At 37.0% G+C, this 20,903-nt stretch overlaps 1 protein-coding gene across 8 annotated transcripts in view; it reads left to right on the top strand.

Annotated features, from left to right (window-relative positions):
* Map3k7cl (MAP3K7 C-terminal like) overlaps window positions 1–20,903 on the top strand; it is a 72,272-nt gene that overhangs the window by 48,612 nt on the left and 2,757 nt on the right. For 5 of the 8 annotated variants that reach the window (XM_063252530.1, XM_063252529.1, XM_013149765.3 and 2 more), the window contains one exon: window positions 7,727–7,842. In XM_063252530.1, coding sequence (XP_063108600.1) covers window positions 7,727–7,842 — 116 coding nt within the window. Of the gene's footprint in view, window positions 1–5,518; window positions 5,631–5,678; window positions 5,900–7,726; window positions 7,843–20,903 lie in introns of those variants that run through there. The other 3 variants (XM_063252533.1, XM_063252534.1, XM_063252531.1) reach the window with 3 other exon arrangements.

Below are 20,903 nucleotides of genomic sequence, written 5' to 3'. Positions count from 1 at the left end.
AATTCTGCTTTCCGTGCTTAGCACAGGGCACGTATACTGAAGTCATTCAGCAGCTAAGAGTCTGTATTAAAAGCAATGAAAATGCTTTATATGCAAAGGAAATAATCCATTACGTGGAGCAGACCGTCTTTATAGTCAATCACATGTGCTTCTATCTCACAGTAATGGCTCCTGAAATCTTTCCCTGACTCTCATAAACCACCATGGAAGAATAAAGTTGAGTTACAAAGGCCTACGAAATGCCTGATGGGTGGTGACGTTTGTTTGAGGATGAACTGACTTGATTATCTCTACTGAAGCCTTTTAATTTGCTGAGGGAAAGAAAATGATACCAGATTTTTATTGCCAGGTCTGCTCTCTGTAACTCTTTAGACTAAACAAGGGGTGTTTTTCTACATCGGATCTTATTTGATGCTTGCAATAATCCTATAAACTCACTATCATGTTTCCCCTTACAGATAAGAACTTTGAGCTTAAATTTGGGTCTAAATAAATTTGGTATTTCTCTCTTTTACTTCCCACTGTTTTGTGGATAGAATGGCTGCTTAAATTATTTTGAAAGGTAAAGATATTTTTGTTTTTGGCTTCCAAGTTGCCATGATATAGTTCTAGAACAACCTTGTAAAATTCGTTCTGACTTTCTGATATCCATGGCACATTCTTTAGTCACTTATAAAGTGCAGCTATAAAATATCTGTTTGGTAGATACTCTATCACCAATTTGATTCCCCAAGATTTTTCTGTTGCTTTTCCAAGAATGTGGACATGTTTGAACATGTAATTCATGTTGCTTCTATTTTCACAAAAGCCAAAAAAAGCCTTGTGTAAGAATAGCAGTGACAAACGTTTCTCTTGATGTCTCTATTAAGGCAAATTGTTGGGCAAGAGACCTGAGGGTATGATAGGTGTTCAAATGAACATCTCTTTGTAATGTTCATGAAGGCCATGGACATCCTCCCAAAGGCAGGTGGAAGGTTAATTTTATTTTATGCAAGTTTCTTTCTTGAGACTAGCTTTCTAAATCCCCCATACCCATCAGAGGCATGTTTGCGTATAGCTTGTTTAGATCTTACAGTTAGAAAAAAAGGAGGCCTGATTCCAAGTCCACTTCAAGAATAAATAAAAAATTATTACTTTCCTTTATCTTAGCTTTTTTCTCTTAGGAAAAGAAGTAATTAAAGATGGACATCTGAAGGATGTTGGAATCCTTTAATAATTTCAGAGTTTGGGTCAAGACCGAAACTGTCTTATGGCTTTAGCTTATTGTATTTTCTTTTGGGAATTGTGGGTCTATATGAGGTCAAAGCTATGTTATAATGTTGTCTTAAACACATTCAAATGATAAACATGATAAGAACATGATATCAAGTAAATTATAATAAACAACCTAATGGGAATTATAGTGACTGAAGCATGTGAACTGCCATAGACTGAGCTAGATTTGGATTTTAGCTCCATAGTATTTTTGTCACTTGTAGTATATTATTCACTCTCTTTAAATCTCACATTTCTCAACTACAAAGTAGAAATAAAAAGATCTATCTTACATTGTTTTGGGAACTAAATATGGTATTGAGTGGATCTAGCACAGTTTTTGGCAAAATAACTGATCAATTAATGTAAATTTCCTTCTCTGGTGCAATTGTTGATTGGATAAAATACTTAAGAACAAGTAACATCTCTATAAAGAGAAATAAAAGAATGATTCCTTTGAATTTTTGAGTTAGGGATAGAAGATCTTCTCCTCTCTCCTTTTAATGGAACCAGAATACTTGGAAAACAATATGGCTTAAAAACAAACAAACAACCTAAAACTAAGAGCAATAGCTTCAGGCCCTCCTGAAATCCTCCTGTCTGATGGAGATGACAGTAACAGGTGTCTTCGTGGTACACACTGAACTTGCCTTTTCTCAGAGAGAGTCTGATAAGTCCAGAAACTGATGTCAGCTCCACAAATAAACAATTTCTAGCTTTACTTGAGTACAATAATATCTTTTTATCCAAGAAGTTTCTCCAGAAACTTCTTTTAAATCTTAGACCAACATATAGCTTGGTGTCTGGGAAATGGAAATAGTGGAAATGAAGTTTCTACATTCCATAATTCTGCTACCATGATCTTTATCATCCATCTGAAAATATCACTGGAAAAGCCTCATAGAAAGCACTGAAAGTGGCTAACGTTTTTTTTTTCTCATACATGCCTCATAAAGTATCTTATAGTTGTCCTTTGCTTGTTGTGAACACACAAAAAGCATGTAGTGACTTTGGAGCTTTACAGTAGTACCTTTAATTATTATTGTTGTGAGAATCAGTCCGTGGTCATTAGGATATGTCTTGTTGGAAAAGTTTGAGATATGCTTGAGTTATCTCCTGTCCTTTTTTATTTACACCAACAGAAATGGTTAAGTAGATCTTACTTCAATGTAATATGGTATATAATTTATGTAGTACAAATAAATACTAGTGCTACTTGGAATATAGAATAGATACTATAGAAATGTCAGTTAAAGTATTTTGAAATATATAGTATTCTAAGATAATAACATTTTAATGATCACAATGAGTCTGGACTACTTTTCTCCTGAGTTTTAACAAACTATTACTGTTAATTTTGAGACATTAAAATGCAACATAACTTACATCAGGGGCTTCTATTGCCCCCCAAAATAGGTGACTCTGAGAATCAAGGAATAAGTACAAGGTCCGCTCAGCCACTGTAGAATGTTTAGCTCCTGAATATATCTCCTGTGTGGGCAGCTGGGAAGGGAAAATTAAACTCTTACGTGTTTCATGTGGGTGGGGCCAGGAGTATTTGAAGAAGCCAAGCAGAAAATGGAGTTTAAACCGGCTTTGCCCCTTGTGGAGGGGTGCTTGGCTGGGTCCTTTCCCTGGGGCCCTTCCAGAGGACAGAATCCTCTTTGGGAGGCGTTCACCGGGCTGATGGCTCAGATGTTGTGGTGAGACGCAAACCCGCATTCTTGGAATAGGACCCAGTGGTTTCTCTCTTACCTCATCTTGTTAAATCGGTCTGAGGACTGGGCTGGGTACCAGAGATAGTAGCAGCTTCCTCCTGGCCTGCCATGTAATCTGAAGCCCTTGCAGCTCCATCCTAGGGCAGCCCGGGAGGAGGCGGAGATGCAGGAAAGGGGGCGAAGAGGAAGTGCCCCTCTTAGGTTCTGACCTCATCAGCCCCAATCTGTGACTTGGAGAAATGTGTTTCAAAGTTGGCTTTAGCCTCTGTTAAGAGAGTATCTTAATTTAACCTCCGTAGGACCTGTGTGCTCTGCAGTAGATCAGATATGGGGTGTTTGAAAGATGGTTGCTGTGCTCACATAAAATTTATGCTCTACAGCCCTGAGAGTGTCATTACTACCCACTGTTTAAATCAACTATTTTTGGATGCAATATTTCATTCTTTAAGTAAGGGTGTGTAGTATACAAATCCAGTGTGGGAAATGTGGAATAATTATAGAAAGAATAAATAACAAAGACATTTTTTCCTCCTCGTGTGAAATTATCAAGCCAATGAATTCATTTATATAATGCTCACCCGTTTTCCGCCTGCGGTTTTAACTATGAAAACCACTCTAACAGAAATGGTCAAAACCAAGCAGTGAAGAGTGAAATAGCATTTCAACGTGGTTGCTGTAGACACTCTTAAATTACTGTGTAGTTTTTAATTTAAGTAGGTGTTACATAGTGTCTCAAATCTATGTTCTGCTGATGAATTCACAAATGCCCCTAGTTCAAACAACACATTCCTTAAGCCTACTGATAGCTCCGTTTTAAATCAGAAACCTGATTCCTGTGCTCAAATTTTAGAAATCTTTTTTCTTCAGACAGAAACCTTTAACACACATTTAACACTATTTCAATAAACATGGTTGGTCGTACATTGTTTCTGATTTTGAGAGACTGTAAGAAGAGAGAATCATCATCCCTAAGGATCTTATACCTCAGCACAAGTGTGTCATGAGACCATGAGAAAGTTGTCAGAGCAATACATCTCATTGTTCTAAATTTTTTACATTGAGTAAGAAACCTAAATATCTTAATGCTTTTATTTACCAGAGTTCCTTTGTGTTCAAACAAAGTATTTGAAGAATTTCCTGGACTGGGGATAAGTGTCTAATGAAGTCATCTGTTTTCTAGGGACAACAGATCCTGCTGACCACAGGACACTTTGATTTGCCCAGGACACTTGTGGTTAGCAGGGAATAGCTCAGATTATAAAGGGGTGGGAAATATGGAGTTCCCTGGAGAGGAATTTGAGAAAGAAAGGCTGGGTATAAATGGACTGAGTCTCTTAATCACGCTTTAGAGATGGGCCGGGGAGAGCAAAAGGTCAAATGAGATGAATTTTGCATTAATTTTTAAATTTGTTTTAAAAAAAAGGATAATGGATTACCCTCCTTAGTCATTGTGTCATGGGTGTATAGTTCAGCAGTGTTTAGTATATTCATGATGTGGTCCAACCATTCTCCAGAACTTTATCATATGACATTGAAACTATACCCATTAAACAACAATTTTCCATTCCCCCTTCCTCCAGTCTCTGCCAACTAATGAGATAATTTTACACTGTTATGGTGACTTGTGTGATACAAGGTATTTTCTTGCTTAAGAAAGAAAGCAGTATTACTTTTTTATATTTTTATGAAAATTGGAAGTCTCTGGGTGATACCAAATTTTACACACACAGACACACACACACACACACACACAAATATATCAGATAAGACAGAGGCTAGTACCTAGAGGCAAATATGATATCTGACATCATCTTTTTATTTACAGAAACATTGAACATAAAGTATTGTTTTGGTGGCACTGGGGTTGGAATCTGGGGAGGTATGATATAGATCCCCAGCCTTCTAAATTATATTTTTTTGTTTTTTAATTTTGAGGCAGTGTCTTGCTATATTTCCTAGACTGACTTCAAACTTGTGATCCTCCTGCTTCAGCCTCCTGAGTAGCTGGAAATACAGGTGTGCCCCAGCTTGCCTGGCTGCTTATACTTGTTAAATTACCACTTCTTCATGACGGGAAAGCTTAAAGATATGATCCCATGTAGGTCACATGCTCATCGTGCTAAGAGCTTGTGAGGATATGAAAAATATTCTAAAATACTACCTTTCTTAATTTCCCACATTAAGAAAGGCACCAAAATGAAAAAAAAATTCCCGCTTAATTAAAGCAGAACTTTGCAAAATTCCACGTAAGGGATAGAGTAGGAAAAGATATCCTTGTCTGCCTAAATAACTACTTATGTGATTTTAAGATTTCTCTTTTTTAATTTCAGTTGCTTTTGTGTAGATTCCCTTAAGGATGCAAATCCTTCGTACAGAATCCTAGAATCCTCTGGCTATCGCTTGGCTGCCTGTGCTCATTTGTCATTCACACAGTCACAGTGGCAAGTTACATATGAGACTCTCATTTGAATGGAGTGTGGCGTGCGTGGTATTTGTAAGGACAGGATAGGATGTGGTTGGTGTCTGCAGCTGCCAGTAGTTAAATACTTTCACAGGGCACAGATGATTTCACAGCTTGGCTAGGAAGCCCATCGTACATTGCTTTCATTCCGCTGACTGTTACACCTGGTCATTTGCCAGTGGAACAGGTGAAACTTGGTGAGTGGGTGGTGATTTCTGGGGCAGGGACTGGAGGAGCCAGGAGTTCTTGAATTCCTTTGGCACCAGCTTCCTCTCAAGGAATGAACTAGATTGTAGTGCTCCTGTTCACTACCCTTCAACTTATTTCTGTGTAAAAAAGGGGAATGTTTTCAGTGGGCCAAGTTTATGCTGCAGGAATGCCCACGGAGGAGCAGAGAGAGAGGCTGCATCATGTGATTATTATTAGATCTGACATGAATTAGACGATGACAGTGTTTCAAACCAAGGTACAGTTGACTCGATCTACTTAGAATTTTAAAAATCTTTTAAAATGTTTTATTTTTTCTGATATGTGTATTTACTGTGCATATTATTGGGGTTTACCGTGACATTCCAATACAAGTGTAGAGCTATTTACAATTTTATTTCTTTTCTTCTCTTTTCTTAAGTTTATTGGTACATTTGAGATATGCATAATGCTCACAGTCAGAGTAGGGAATTTGTGTCTATACGTAATATAGCTTAGCTTTTCTTTCATTCCCCCAATTCTCCACCCTTTTCTTCAACCTTTTTATTTCTTTGAGAACATCTCTACTCAGAGGTTCCAGGATAAATAAATGGAGTCTTCATATTTATCAACCAAACAACAGACTTGGATTTTTTTCTTTGTCTTTTTGAGACAGGGTCTTGCTACGCAGTTCAGGCAGGCCTTGAGCTCACTTTGTACCCCAGGTTGGTCTCTAGCTTTCAATGATCCTCCTGCCTCAGCCTCCCCGAGTGCCGGGATTACAGGGAGGTGCCACCACACCCAGCTAGACTTTGAATTTTTATAACAATGTGGATTTTTCCCACATTGTTAATTAGTGCACGCTGGTTATACAGTTTGATGAGTTTCATTTTGGCAGAGTGGTATGTGCACATAACACACTTTAATGCCCCTCTCCATGGCACGCCCCTGCTCCATACCCACTCCAAGCTCACATCCTTGGGGGAAAGTCTCTACATGTTTAATGTATTTTGCTCCTGCTCCTGTTCCTACTCCCTGTCCCCACCCCACTTTTTTCCCCCTCCCCTCTCTTCCCTGCCTCTTGTCTAATAATCATCTCCCTTCTACTTGCCTGTCCAGGAAGGATCCCTAAATGCAACACCCAGAGAAATTTGTGTCTTTGAAGACTATGAGGGGAGAAAGTGAACACTTCCTAGCCCTGAAATGTTAATGTAAAACTGGTGAGCCAGGAGCTGGTGAGATACAGTTTATACCTATAGACCGCCGTGAAGAAAGGTTTGGACTGAGGCATATTTTTACATAGAAACAATTTAAAAGAGTGATTACAAAAGCCCTTTAAATGACAACTAACTAGTATCCCTATAAAAATAGTGCTTTTAATCACATATTGCTAATGTAGAAGCCAGGAAAACTAGTTCTTTAAAAATCATTTCTAAGCCAGGAGTGCTGGTAGACGTCTGTAATCCCTGCACTTGGGAGGCTGAGGCAGGAGGATCACTGTAAACTCAAGGTCAGGCTGAACTACATAGTGAGACCCTGTCTATAAAAAATTTCTAGAAGTAGAATTTTTGTCAGTTTGGCCAAACTGGACTTTTTATACTTTTACAGATGGGAGAAAAGGAGAAACACAAATCTTCACTCTCATGTTCTCATATTTAGAGCATGTTATTCAGAGTTTGGTTATTCACACAAGTGTGTTCATTCTGGTGCTGTCCATGCAGCAGGGGGAGATCGTGGCTGCCAGCTACTGGAACAGCCAGGACGGGGCAATTTCAACAGCTAACTGAAATATTTCCCCCACAACTACCCATTTCTAAAGCAAATGAAGATTTCTGGGGGGAATTGTAAAATACTTAAGAGACATTTTCCCTCCAACACAAGGCAGGTAAGTGACATGCAGTGGATCCCAGGGCTCTGTGTGGGGAGGATCAGTCCATGTCTCCTCCTTCAGTCCAATAGAATCAGCCAAACCCCATTCAGTGTTCACTGACGGTGCTGCTTTCATGCAAAGACTCTCCCTCTGAAGAACAGAGGCTGAGCGAAATGGCTGGCCATGCATTCTGGTGCAAAGACATGAATTGACGGCTGCTTCTCCTTGTTTGTGAAGCCTCTGCCTCCGTGTCATGACTCTGCGGAATCCATGCAGGTGTACAAACAACACTGCCAAATAGCAGAAGAATACCATGAAGTCAAGAAAGAGATCGCCCTGCTCGAGGAAAGGAAGTGAGTACCTCTCTCCTGAGCACTCTCACTGTAGAGTGACTTCCTCCTGGGCAGAGACTGGAGTGGGTGGGAGTGGGGAGGATGCAGGAATGATCTAAGTAGCCCTGCGGTGGATTAAGGGCTTTGTGGCTCCTACTCAGTAAGACATCTTACTTCAGGAAATGAAAATTACCAAAATCCCACCTCTAGTCACACAATTCCCTCTATAAATGCACCTAGAGGTCCCCAAGTACTTTGGCTTGGGGTGGATATTAATAAATGCTTAAATGGTGGTTTCCCCACTTTAAATGAAGAAGCCACTGGGGTAGCATTTTGGAATAACATAAACGTGTTAGTTGACTAACTGCATTTTATAGTTCAAGTAAGTTTTATCTTGATAGCTTTTATTGCCACTGCAGTTCTGCTAGTTCTGCTGCAGGGAACTATACAGCTCTATTAATTAGCACGCTCCAGTTTTGCTCACTCATAACTTTTGGTTTCAGAATCCTCCTTTTTAATTGCACTTATCCTGCCAACATCTATCCCAGTGGCTTCAAATTTTTTTTTTTTATTCTTTCAAAGCATCAGACTATACACCTTGCTTTAATAACACTGGCCAGTTAGTGAGATCTGTCGATTAATATATTTGTACCTCTGACATACTAAGTGATAAGTGGATAGTCAGACGTTGTCCACCATCGAATTGCTAATCTCATACGTTGTATGACGTCTAAAGGCTAAAGAAGTTCCTGTCTAAGGTATGGAGTATACAAATACTCAAACCCTTTCCTACTTCCTTGCTTTACTGTACTTAAAACATCACATCCAACCAGGACTTTTGGATATAAGAGATTAAGTGATTTTATTAAAAATTCAGAAACAAAACTTTTGCTTTATAAATCTTAGGCTTTCATTTGGTCTAAAAATTTCAATAAGGTGATGAGGATATTAATTTATACAGTCTGATTTCTACAAAAAGTTTCATAAAGTAATTGAAAATTATTAATCTCTTGAAAAACACTGTGCAAAAGGCTACTTATGCGATCAGTAACCTAGGGATGTATTTGCCTCTCTCTCTCTCTCTCTCTCTCTCTCTCGCTCTCGCTCTCTCAGTGTGTGTGCGTGTGTGTGTGTAATTTGAGACAGAATTTCACAGTGCAGTTTAATTCAGGCTGGCCTTGAACTCACTTTGTAGTCCAGGCTGGCCTCAAACTCAAAGCAGTCCTACTGATTCAGCCTTCCAAGTGCTGGAATTATAGGCATGAGCTACCACACTGGGTTTGGCTTTCTGCTTTCTGACAACTCAGAGTCACCACTAAATTATATGTTCTTCAAGTTTGTATTTGTGTATGTTTCATCTAAAAAATAGGATAGGATAATGACAGGGAATGACTCATATCTGGTCTTTGAAATATATCCTTGCTGCTTATGTTGAAAAAGATGATAATTTGTGGGTTAACCACCGCGACATTAAAATAAGAGAAAACAAAGTCAGCTTCTAGAAAGAAGGTGGCTAGCAGACTAGCAGAGTACTTTATACCACCTTCTAGGACCACAAAGAAGTTGGCTAGCCCCCACTTTGCTGCTTCGAAGACTGTGTGTTTTTATGAAGGACTCATTTCTTCACCAAACAGCTTTCCCTAAATAGTTGGCTAGCTGTGAGGCAAAGGCCAAATTTTTTTATTTGTATTTCTTTATTTTAGGCAAGTATTTCCAGGTTCTTTTCTTTCCATTTCCAGTTCTGTCACTTGGTCACTCAGTGTTTATTGCTTTGAATCTTGGTTGATGCAATATCATCTGTTCTTCCTGCCTCGGGTTTCTGTTGCTAGAAAGTGACAACCAGTTCTTGGGCTAGATTTTCAAGTCTCACCGTCATGGGCCTGGTATCTCTAGAACTTTCTCTCTTGTTCCTCTGTCTCTTGCATTGGGTTATTCACCTATCTGAAGGCTGGAGGTGGATCCTACGGAAGCCAAGCATTTCTCTTATACATGCTTGGCTGAAAGTGCCCTTAATATTCTTTTATGCCCATGCAAATGCAACCCTGCCTTGAGGAGTGCTCAGCCCATGTCTCTACTGTCCACATCACACAGAGAACAGCTTTTCAGGAGCAAAGAAAGATTCACTGGAATGATGCTTTCGCTATTTTTTGTAGGCTAGTGTTATCAGTAGTTATCCACTTGTCTCCAGTCTTTCAGAGAATCTGTAGTTCCTGCAGCATTTGTTTGTATTCTAATTACCCATCATGGAATGGTACATAAGTCAAATATGAGTGAGCTTGATTATAGGTCATAGTAAGATCCTCCATTGATATATATATTTTATTTGTAATTTGAAATGGCCTACTTTTAAAATACAGAGTCAATATCAGCACGAGGGTGCTGCTAAAATATATTGTCAGATCACACAAGATGGTTTTATTTATAAATAAAGAAGCTTAATCTTCCAGGAGTTATTAGCAGTCATTGTTTTCCCTAACATTTCATGGAAGCAGAACTTCATCTGGGGATGAAGCTTTTCTTGAACACTGTTTGTTTCCAAGTGAGATAAGTGGGGCCAGATGGATTTTACCTGAGTAATTAGCTGTCTAGTTTTTGATGATTCCGATGAGAATTTCTTCCCCACTGTTTTACAAAGTGTGATGGTTGATTTTTGTTGCCTCTGGTGTCTGGTTAGCGTAAGCTAGACACAAAGATGCTAACTCAAGTATTTTACAAGAGACCTTTTCTTCACTGGAGTCATTCAAGCAAAGCTTGTATTTTGAACTCCAGTCTCTTCTCCCGTATGTCCAGAGGAGGTCTCCCTGGATCAACTGGAGAGCATTTGCAGAGGATTCACAAGAAGAGTTGATGTAACTGATGTCTATGAGACAAACAGAGAAAGTCAAAAATTTTCTGGGGTTATAAACTTGCTATGGAATGAATCCAATTTAAAGACTTATATCTGGCTTATGACCAATGATGTAGGAGAGGTATCTTCCTATTTTTACTGAAACATTTTTTCAATAAAAAAAATGAAACCTTCATTGAAAACTTTAAAATATTATTTAGGATTCTTTAAAGAACTACTGATATCATTTGCCTACCTCATTCTAGAACTTTTTGTACGTAAATTGTTATATCTTTATAATTGTGTGTATTACAGCCTGCTTTTTCAATAAATACTATAAGCAGCTTCACGTAACAAACCATTTTTTATATATGTAATAGAAAGCTATTGGAAATACGATAAAGACATTTAAGTCTTTTGAAATTTATCACTGATTGTTTGAAAGTTTCATTTTATTTTAACACTGAGGAGTGAACCCAGGGTATTTATTCTGAGCTATATCTCCCACTCATTTTTTACCTTATTATTTTGAGACAGGGTCTTGCTAAATTGCTAAGTTGTCCAGGCTAGGCTCAAATTTGCAATCTCCTTGCCTTTACTTCCCAGAATACAAGTATGTGATACCACACCCACTGACAGAAAAATGTAACATTTCCAGCTAAATTTCCATCAGGTGGAAAGGTAGCATTGTTCCAGATAGAGTACTTTATCTTGTCCAGTGAGGAAATCACTTTTCTTTTTTTTTTTTTTTTTTTTAAGAGGAAAAAGAGAAAAACACAAAACAAAACAAAGCAGTGTAAGGTTACATATAATACAGAACTACAAAAAAAAGCATAACAGTAAGAAATCACCTGTTAATAGATTACATATTATCATCTTGGAAATAGTTGCTCAAATCACAGTATCAAAGAATACAAAGTAGACATTCAAACAGAGAGACTACAAACAGCTGTGTTCAATGATCCAAAAACATTAATATAGTCAGCTATTCAACATCCCTATACACACTTGCTGTTATATCCGTTAGAGCTCTTTTTTCCCCTTCCTCTCTTTTTACAACAAAATTTACACATTTTAGATTTTATTACTCCTTAGTTCTTATTACTTTTTTGGGGGGGGGAGAATAAAGTCAAATATGGCAGAACAAAGCTGTCAGTGAAAACCAAGGATAGACTTAGCACATGATGTAGAACAGAGTATACGGTTATTAACAATAGTTATCAACGTCTCTTGTTTCCTTAAAAAGATTTGTCTATCTCATTAGATATTATAAAGTTGGACAAAACAGTAGAGAACAAGACCAATAAAACTTAGACATTGTAAACATTACAGGACTTCCAAAGGAGACAATAGTCAAACCAGAATGGGCATCTTAGTGAATCTTACTGCCTTCAAAGTAGTTGCCTATACCCTCGGACCTGATACTATCCCACAGAATGGAACAGAGTCTAATCAGTCAAAACAAGATCGTGGGAGCATTACAGGACTTCAAAACAAGTTAATAGGAAATCGAAAAGAGTTACTATTATATATCCTAATTTTTTAAATTTTTCCCTTAATTAAAATAAACATAAGAAATAACTAAATAATTTTTTAAAAGAATAATAGTTACCATAGTGTCTGTCTTTTTCCTTGAGATATTTGGATAAAACTTCATATACTATAGCTTCAAATATTTCCATATCAAGAAGCCCAGAATAAAGCCTTTCTAATTAATAAGTGAAAATTTTATAAGGCTTCAAGGCCACATAATGGGGAATCATGATTGCCACATATTTTCATATATTTGAATCATTACTTACATTAGGGAAACTATTCGGTATTCATACATGCGAGATTGATTTATTTCACTTATGAGTATGGTCTCAAGCTGCGCCCATTTACTGATAAATATCTCAATGTGATCCTTCTTTATAGCTGAATAATATTCCATTGTATAGAAATACCACAACTTTTTTATCCATTCCTCAGTTGATGGACACTTGGGTTGTTTCCAAGATCTGGCGATTACAAATTGTGCTGCTATAAACATAGGTGCACATAAATCACTGTGGTATGATGCTTTCAGTTCTTCTGGGAATATGCCTAGAAGTGGAATAGCTGGAATAAATGGGATTTCCAATCCCAACTTTTTGAGAAACCTCCAAACAGACCTCCACAAAGGCTGTACCAGTCTACACTCCCACCAACAGTGCAGGAGAGTTCCTTTTTCCCCACATCCTCTCCAGCATTTGTTGTTGTTGGTTTTCTTGATCCTGGCCATTCTTTCAGGAGTGAGATGGAATCTCAGTGTGGTTTTAATTTGCATTTCTCTGATGACCAATGATGATGAGCATGTTTTCATATATTTATTTGCCATTTGCATTTCTTCATCTGAGAATTGCGTATTCATCTCAGATGCCCATTTTTGGATTGGATCTTTGAATTTTGGAGGTCTGAGTTTTTTTAATTCTTTATATGTTTTAGACAAGAGTCCCTTGTCTGAGAGAGAGTTCACTAAAATCTTTTCCCAGTTTGTGGGTTTTCTTTTCACTATGCTGGAGATTTCTTTTGACATGCAGAAACTTTTTAATAAGATGTGGTCCCAGTTATTGATTCTGGGAAGTGTTTCCCGTGCGGTTTGAGTCCTGTTCATGAATTCTCTACCTACTCCTATGTCTCCAAGGTTTCTACCCACTTTGTCTTCCAATAGATTTAGTGTTTCTGTTTTAATATTCAGATCTTTGACCCATTTAGATTTTAATTTAGTACATGGTGATAGACATGGGTCTAGCTTTAGTTTTCGGCAAATGGAGAGCCAGTTTTTCCAGCACCATTTATTAAAGAGACTGTCGTTCTTCCAGTGAACCTGCTTGGCTCCTTTATCAAAGATAAGGTGGTTGAGTGTGTTTGTAGTTGTGGTTGTATTTTCTAATCTATTCCATTGATCTTCGCCTCTGTTTTGATTCCAATACCATGTTGATTTTACTACTGTTGCTTTGTAGTATAATTTCAAGTCAGGGATTGTGATGCCTCCTGCTTTGCCTTTGCTGCTTAGAATTGCCTTTGCGATTCTAGGTCTCTTCTGGTTCCAGATGAAATTTAGGAGTGATTTCTCTAGATCTATAAGGTATGTTGATGGTATTTCTATTGGGATTGCATTGAATCTGTATAAGAGTTTTGGGAGAATGGCCATCTTCACAATGTTTGTTCTTCCTATCCATGAGCAAGGGATGTCTTTCCATTTTCTGAGATCATCTTCAATTTCCTTTTTCAGTGTATTATAATTTTCACTGTATAAGTCTTTCACTTCTTTCGTAAGAGTAATTCCTAAATATTTCATTTTTTTGCTTGCTAATGTGAATAGTCCAGTTTCTCTTATTTCCCTCTCTGTAATTTTGTTGTTCGTGTATAGGAATGCTATTGATTTCTGAGTATTGATTTTGTATCCAGCCACATTACTGAATTTATTTATTGTATCTAAGAGTATTTCAATGGAGTTTAGGGGGTCTTCTATGTAGAGTATCATGTCATCTGCAAACAATGATAACTTAACTTCTTCTTTTCCTATCTTTACCCCTTTTATTTCTCTTTCTTGCCTAATTGCTCTGGCTAGTACTTCCAGTACTATATTAAATAGGAGTGGTGATAAAGGACATCCTTGTCTTGTGCCTGATTTTAAAGTAAAGGCTTTCAATTTTTGGCCATTTAGAATGATGCTGGCTGTTGGTTTGTCATAAATGGCCTTTATTATATTGAGGTAAAGACCATCTATTCCAATTTTCTGTAGAGTTTTTATCATGAATAAATGTTGGACCTTATCGAAGGCTTTTTCTGCATCTATAGAAATGATCATGTGAGAGGAAATCACTTTTCTGATCTATTTATGAAGCATTCACTTGCTTAGAATGTCAGAAAGAGATAGATTCTTAATCAGGTCAAAAAATGCCATATACTTTTTGTCGTTGTTTAACAAGTCAGTGGTTTTCAGTGTTTTCTGAATTGTGCAACTATCATCATAATTTTGAAACATTCTTATCACAGCAGCAAGAAACCTTGAACCATCGAGCAGTCCTTTATCATTCCTGACTCCTGGCTATTGGTACGCACTGATCTCTGTCCCTGTGGATTTTCTTCTGGGCATCCTTATATACATGGAATCTCATAATACGTAGTTTTTAATTAGTTTCTTTTACTTAGCATAATGTTTTCAAGATTCATTGCATCATGAATCATGCATCAGAATTCCATTCCTTTTTATTTTTGAATAATATTTCATTGTAGGTATATAGAATTTTTTTATCTGTTCTTCAGTTAATAGACATTGGTGCTGAATGCACTTTTTGGTTTTTAGAATGATCTCCATGTAAATATTTGTATATGAAGTCTTGAGTGGACATACATGTTCAGTTCTTTTGAGTATACACCTAGAAGTAGAAATGTTGGACCCTATAACTCAATGTAACCTTTTGAGAAACATCTACATCATTCCCAAAGAACTGCATCTTATGTTCATCAGTAGCATATGAAACGACTACTGTCCATCTTTGCTGATGCTTGTTGTGCTGATTGTAGTCACTCTCGTGGATATAAATGGTGAGAGTCTGTGTGTTCTCTTTTACATTCCCCTGATAGCTAATGGTGTTGTACAGTTTTTCATGTACTTATTGGCCATTTCTAGGTTCCCTCGCAGAAATGCCTGTTCAGGTCTTTTGCTATTTTTAAGTGGATACCCTTTTTATTATTCAGTTAAAACATTATATAATCTTAGTGGATTCAGAAAACCCATTCGAAGTATGTTTTCTTGTGGGGCCACTACAATGATTCTGATGTCCTTACAAAATATATAAGATGGTGTAATTGAAGCAACAACTTCTCATCCAAGCGAACTATATCAGGATGGAGAAAAGGACAGTTAAAGTATAAGGCAAAAATAACCTTACTTTTATTGAAATCATTGTATTTAATTTATTCTGAAATTGCCGACAGAATAATTTTATATTTACATAGAAACATTTGGGGCTGGGGATTTAGCTCAGTGGCACAGTGCTTGCCTGCTAAGTGTGAGGTCCTGGCTTTGATACCTGGTACAGAGATCTGGCTATTGTGTTCTGGGGAAGCTTTTCAAGACCACGGATTGGAAGCGTGAGCCTGACCCCGTACTGGGGTCCACCAGAGAATGTCAAAATCATCAGTGTTATTTAGCTTTAAGGGGTGATTTGTTTGAAAAAGAATTGTATGGCGTGAAAGCACAGAAAACCAGGCCTCACTTTTATAGTTCAAGAATATTTCTCTTAATATTTCCTCAGGCTCCAGAAATTAGGTTTTCATTGACATAAAGCTATTTCTCCACAGGTATTTGCACGTGTTTAGGACTGTGGGGTGCAAGTTCTACCCTCTCTTTCCTGGCTTGCTGACGTGGGTGCTTTGCCTTCTGGATGAAGTATGGGTTTGGGTTTGCTTCTCGTCTTAGAGATGTGTGTCCCTAGGCTAACCTGCTCACTAGAATATACATTGTCCTGGATTATAATGGGATATCATCAGGAAACACTCGTTGAGTGAATGGTTAGAGGAACCAAAGTACTATTCTGGCTTTTCACTGTGCTTACGGAGGTAGAAAAGCCAAAAAGATTCTTCCATTTTAGGAATTAGTTCTTTGTTAAAGTTTAGTACCCTGGCGTCTCATTTCCAGATCTGCTCCACTCCACTGTCTGTCTGAAATCACATGGAAAAGGAGAGAATAGTGTCATCACAGTGAGAGAGTATTAAGTAGGTTCCCTTGCTAAGGAAGAAGGTTCCAGTACAGTCTCAGGGAGCAGAGCCAGGAGACACTTCACCTTTACTTTACCTCTCCTCCAGGGCTGACTTTTCTTAGGTGACTAGTTGTAGAAACTTTTTTGCCTTTGAGTGGTTCTCAGCGAGGCAGTTCTTCTCTTCCTCCCCACTTCCATAACATCAGCAGTATCTAGAGATATTTTTGGTTGTTACTGTTGATATTCAGTGAGTAGAAGCTGAGGATGCTGCTGAATTTCCTGTGATGTTACTGTATAGGACAACTTCTCCAAAACAAAGAAATGTGTGGCCCAAAATGTTGATTTTGTCAGTGCCAACACTGACAAAAATCTGCTTTAGAACCAGTCTCACTTCCTCCTGCCAGGGTGCAATGCTGTCCTTAGCCTCTGAAAGAATTTTAGTACATTTGCTCACACACTGTTCTTTTGCAGGACTTTGACACTATGGTTTAGACTGAGCTTTGGGACCTTCAGTTCAACACCGTAATAAATCTTTCTTCTGCATGAAATGAAGGCAGATTTTCAATCCTTTTTGTCATCTTGCAGCATTTCTTCTTTCTTTGATGTATAAATATACTTCTGTATTCTTCTGTCCAGAGTCACCAACAATGCATGCAATCTAAAGTTCTAATTTAAAATAAAAATTTAAACTAGAGGTTTAGAATAGATTTATATTTACATTTCAGATGTTAAATTAGAGGTTTAGAATAGATTTGTATTTACATTAGATGTTAAACTAGAGGTTTAAAATAGATTTATATTTACACAGAAACATTTGGGGCTAGGGATTTAGCTTTGGGAATGATGTAGTTGTTCCTCAAAAGGTTATACGTTGAGTTACAGGGTCCAACATTTCTACTTCTAGGTGCATACTCAAGGGAGCTGATTTAGAGTTTAGACCCCAAACTCTTCAATGCTTTTAGCCCAAACCATCTAGAATTTTGCCTTTTCCTAATAAAAGTTCTCTAGTTAACTTTAAAAATGCCAAGTGGACTTTCCAGAGCAGAGACTATTTGTCTCAGTGGTGAATCTGTGTTTCAAGATCCTGCAGCACAATCTCCTTAACTTTGAAATAAGTTTCCATAAGGTTCTAAACTTTTTTAACTGGCATTTTTGGAATTTCCCATCCTTCATTTATCCTAGCAACTAAAAATTTTCTCAACAATTGATTTAAGATGGGGTTAATATATAATTTATGCTATAGCCCAAGGCTATGGCCCTTACAGCATGAACTAAATCACGTGCAAAGCTTTGTTACAGGCTCTTGACTTCAGAAATAAGATTCCTGTACCTATAATCCTTCTCCCCTATGTTACATTAAATTGAAAGGAATGTTAGTAACAATAACTAACATTTCACAGGTAGTTCCACATTTCTGGCTGATTATAAATGTTGATTTGCTTCTAAGGCTATCTATAAGCTAATTTCTGTAGCTTGGTATTCCAGGGTTTAATGATGAGTTGATAATGGATGAGTGTAAATACGTCTGGGAGACAACAGACATTTTGACAGTTTTCATTGGATATCTGTGTAATTGCTTATGAAGCATATGAAACTAATTTAAAGACCTAGCTATTGAGCCTTCTTGATTCCAGTAAAGATGAAATTACCACTGACTCTCTTTAATGTAGGAAGATAAGTCTAGACAATGTTAACCATTTCTTATAGTTACAGATTGATGATTTGGGGACTTATTATTTCCTTTAATCAAAACTAGGAACAAACAGCTTCTGGAGTTTTAAATGAACCAGGAAAAGAACTGTTACTACTTAGCACCACCAATTCCCAGTTCAAATTTGAATACAAAACTGTATTTATTCCTGATTTATTTACATCTAAGCAAGTAAGACCCAGGTAATTTGAAAGGGGAAAAACAACAGGAATACATGATCTGATAGACAGCAGGTCTTTATTAGTTTTTTAAAATTTTTTTTTAGGCTTTATCTGTTAATTTCTTCTTAAAGGGCGATGTTTACCAATCAGTGTTTAATTACTGACATTTACTTCTCAACTGTGCTGAGGCAAAGAGCTCTAGCCACGGCATCAGAAGGACAGGCTTCATTTCCAGCCTTTCCTTATTAGCCACATGACTTCTTAATTGAAATGGAAGACTCAGAGCTGAGTTTCCTTCTCTGTAAATATAAATTACTTTGCTCTGTGGTACTTTTTCTTCAGTTATCACTCAGCAAGCATTTATTGAGTGTCAGTGCTCCTCTTAATATTATGGAGGATCCAGAGATCAGCAAGAGTCCATCCGAGGGCTTTTGTGTGCCTGCAGAGGGATGCTCCAAACTGTCCTCTGTGTGTCCCGACCACTTTCTTTCCAGAGCGTAACTTTGCTCTGTGGCCACCATGTTGGGTGTGCGGGCTGTCTACAGAGTGTAGAAAGTTTTAGAGCAGCTGTTCTGATTTACCCTTTGTCCTTTTTCTGAAGTGACTTTATTTTGGTAGTTTTGCACTTACAGGAAAGTTTCAAAAGCAGAATAAAGAAATCCCTTATATCTTTTACTGGATTTATCAGTTATCAACTATTTCTCTGTTTGCTTTCTCTCTCAGTGATACTGGGATTTTCTTTCTCAGTCCTAAGTATATATAGTTACATTTATTCATGTTTATAAATATACATAAATGTATGAGTGCATATAAATATATCTGTATTTACACATGTAAACATTTACATGTACATGACGTATACTATCACATTGCATTGCCCTAAATACTTTAGTGAGTATTTTCTAAGAACAAAGATGCGCTCCCACTTAGCTTTTGTATAGTAATTAAAATCAAGAAAGCAAAGATGCAGCAATGTTTATCTAGTCCACAGTCCGTATTCAGATTGTATCAATTGCCCAGGAACATGGCAGGAAGTTCTTTTTTTCAGTCTAGAAATGCACATTGCACTTAATTTGCATTTTTCTTTGGTTGCTTCAAATATGAAACATTTCATGACATTTTTCAACGTATAGGCTGTCATTTTGTAGAATTTCCTTCAAGTGGATAATGTTTGCTATTCATTATGATTAGGTTCTGGTTATACATTTTGGACAGAAATGATGCTGTGAATTCTGCATGCATATGCTGTCTACTTATCTCTATAGTAGTAATGTCAGGTTTAGTCATTAGACTAAGATATTGACCTTGTAGGTTTCTGCATATATTTACCCTTGGTAATTAATGAGTGATTTGTGAATATACACTTTGAAAATGTTATTATCTTTTTCCCCAACAGACTTTCACCTGTTAGTTTTACCAGACAATCTTATGTCACATATCTATATGTGGGTATGCTTTATAATATACATAATATATTAGCCACAGATATAGTTTATAACTCATGAATAAATATACATACTTTGAAATCATGTAGGTTGGTGTTCAGAGGTTTTTTTTTTTCCTAACTAATAGTCTTATTCACTCAAAAATTTTTGCAGATCTTACTTGATGGGACAGTAAGGTTGTTTTCTAATTCTGAATTATTGGAACATTTCAGGCTTGGGCTTGTAATTAGGAAACCACTGCTCCCAGTGGTCCTGGGCTTATTTCTAACATAAACTTGAATATTGTTGCTTGTCAGAAATTTATCTTTTCCTTTCTTTCTCTCATCATGTTATATAATATCAAGTCAGTATCCGATTAGTCTAGGAAGAAAGACAAGCTTTTTAAATGTGATCAATGATAGTGATAAATGAATGCATGAAAACAGTATCTGTATGTGTCACACACTAAGGCCGGGGTGTCCTACTTTATTTATTTATGTTGTGTTTCAGGTTGTTATTACTTAGCCAGTTAACATTACATGAGAACATACTCAGAACCTCTAGTCTTTTTTTCAGGGGACAGGTAAGATCCCCAAAAAAGAACAATGTTTGAGGCTTAGGCTGGCATGATTGTGCCACAAGTATTTGCCTTCGGAATAAAAATTCTATGCAATGTCACATCTGCCTTATTATTTATTCAATATTTTTCTTTAGATCAGTTTTACAGTTTCTCCAAAAGTTATTATTCTTTTAGGGCGTGAGATTCTTGAAGTCACAGATTTGATAGATTGATTTATATTTAAAAATGCATATTAATTTAAACAAATTCAAATCTTTTTATTTTAAAGAGAATAAAACCAAACAAAATAAAACAGAATAAAGCCAATCAAAACAAAACAATGAAAGTGATACAGGACTTCAAAACAACATAATAGGAAACAACAACATCTACCATGATATATCTTGTTATCTTCAAAATTGTAGCCCAATGCCATCAGATATAATAAAGCCAAACAAAACAAAACAAAACAGAATAAATCCAAACTAAACCAAGCAACAACAGTGATACAGGACTTCAAAGCAAGACAATAGGAGGTTAATGATGGCTACCATAATGCTTCTTGTTATCTTCAAAATAGCTGTCCAGACCGTCAGACATAGATATGTAAAATTAACCAAATATAAGAACTAAGTTGTTTCTTTACTTCAGTTGTTATCTTTTCAGAA

Source organism: Cavia porcellus, unplaced genomic scaffold, assembly GCF_034190915.1.
Source record: "Cavia porcellus strain 051 isolate PalLab524CR breed Dunkin Hartley unplaced genomic scaffold, mCavPor4.1 scaffold_7, whole genome shotgun sequence".
NCBI lineage: Eukaryota > Metazoa > Chordata > Mammalia > Rodentia > Caviidae > Cavia > Cavia porcellus.
This window is presented reverse-complemented; position numbering and strand designations above follow the sequence as displayed.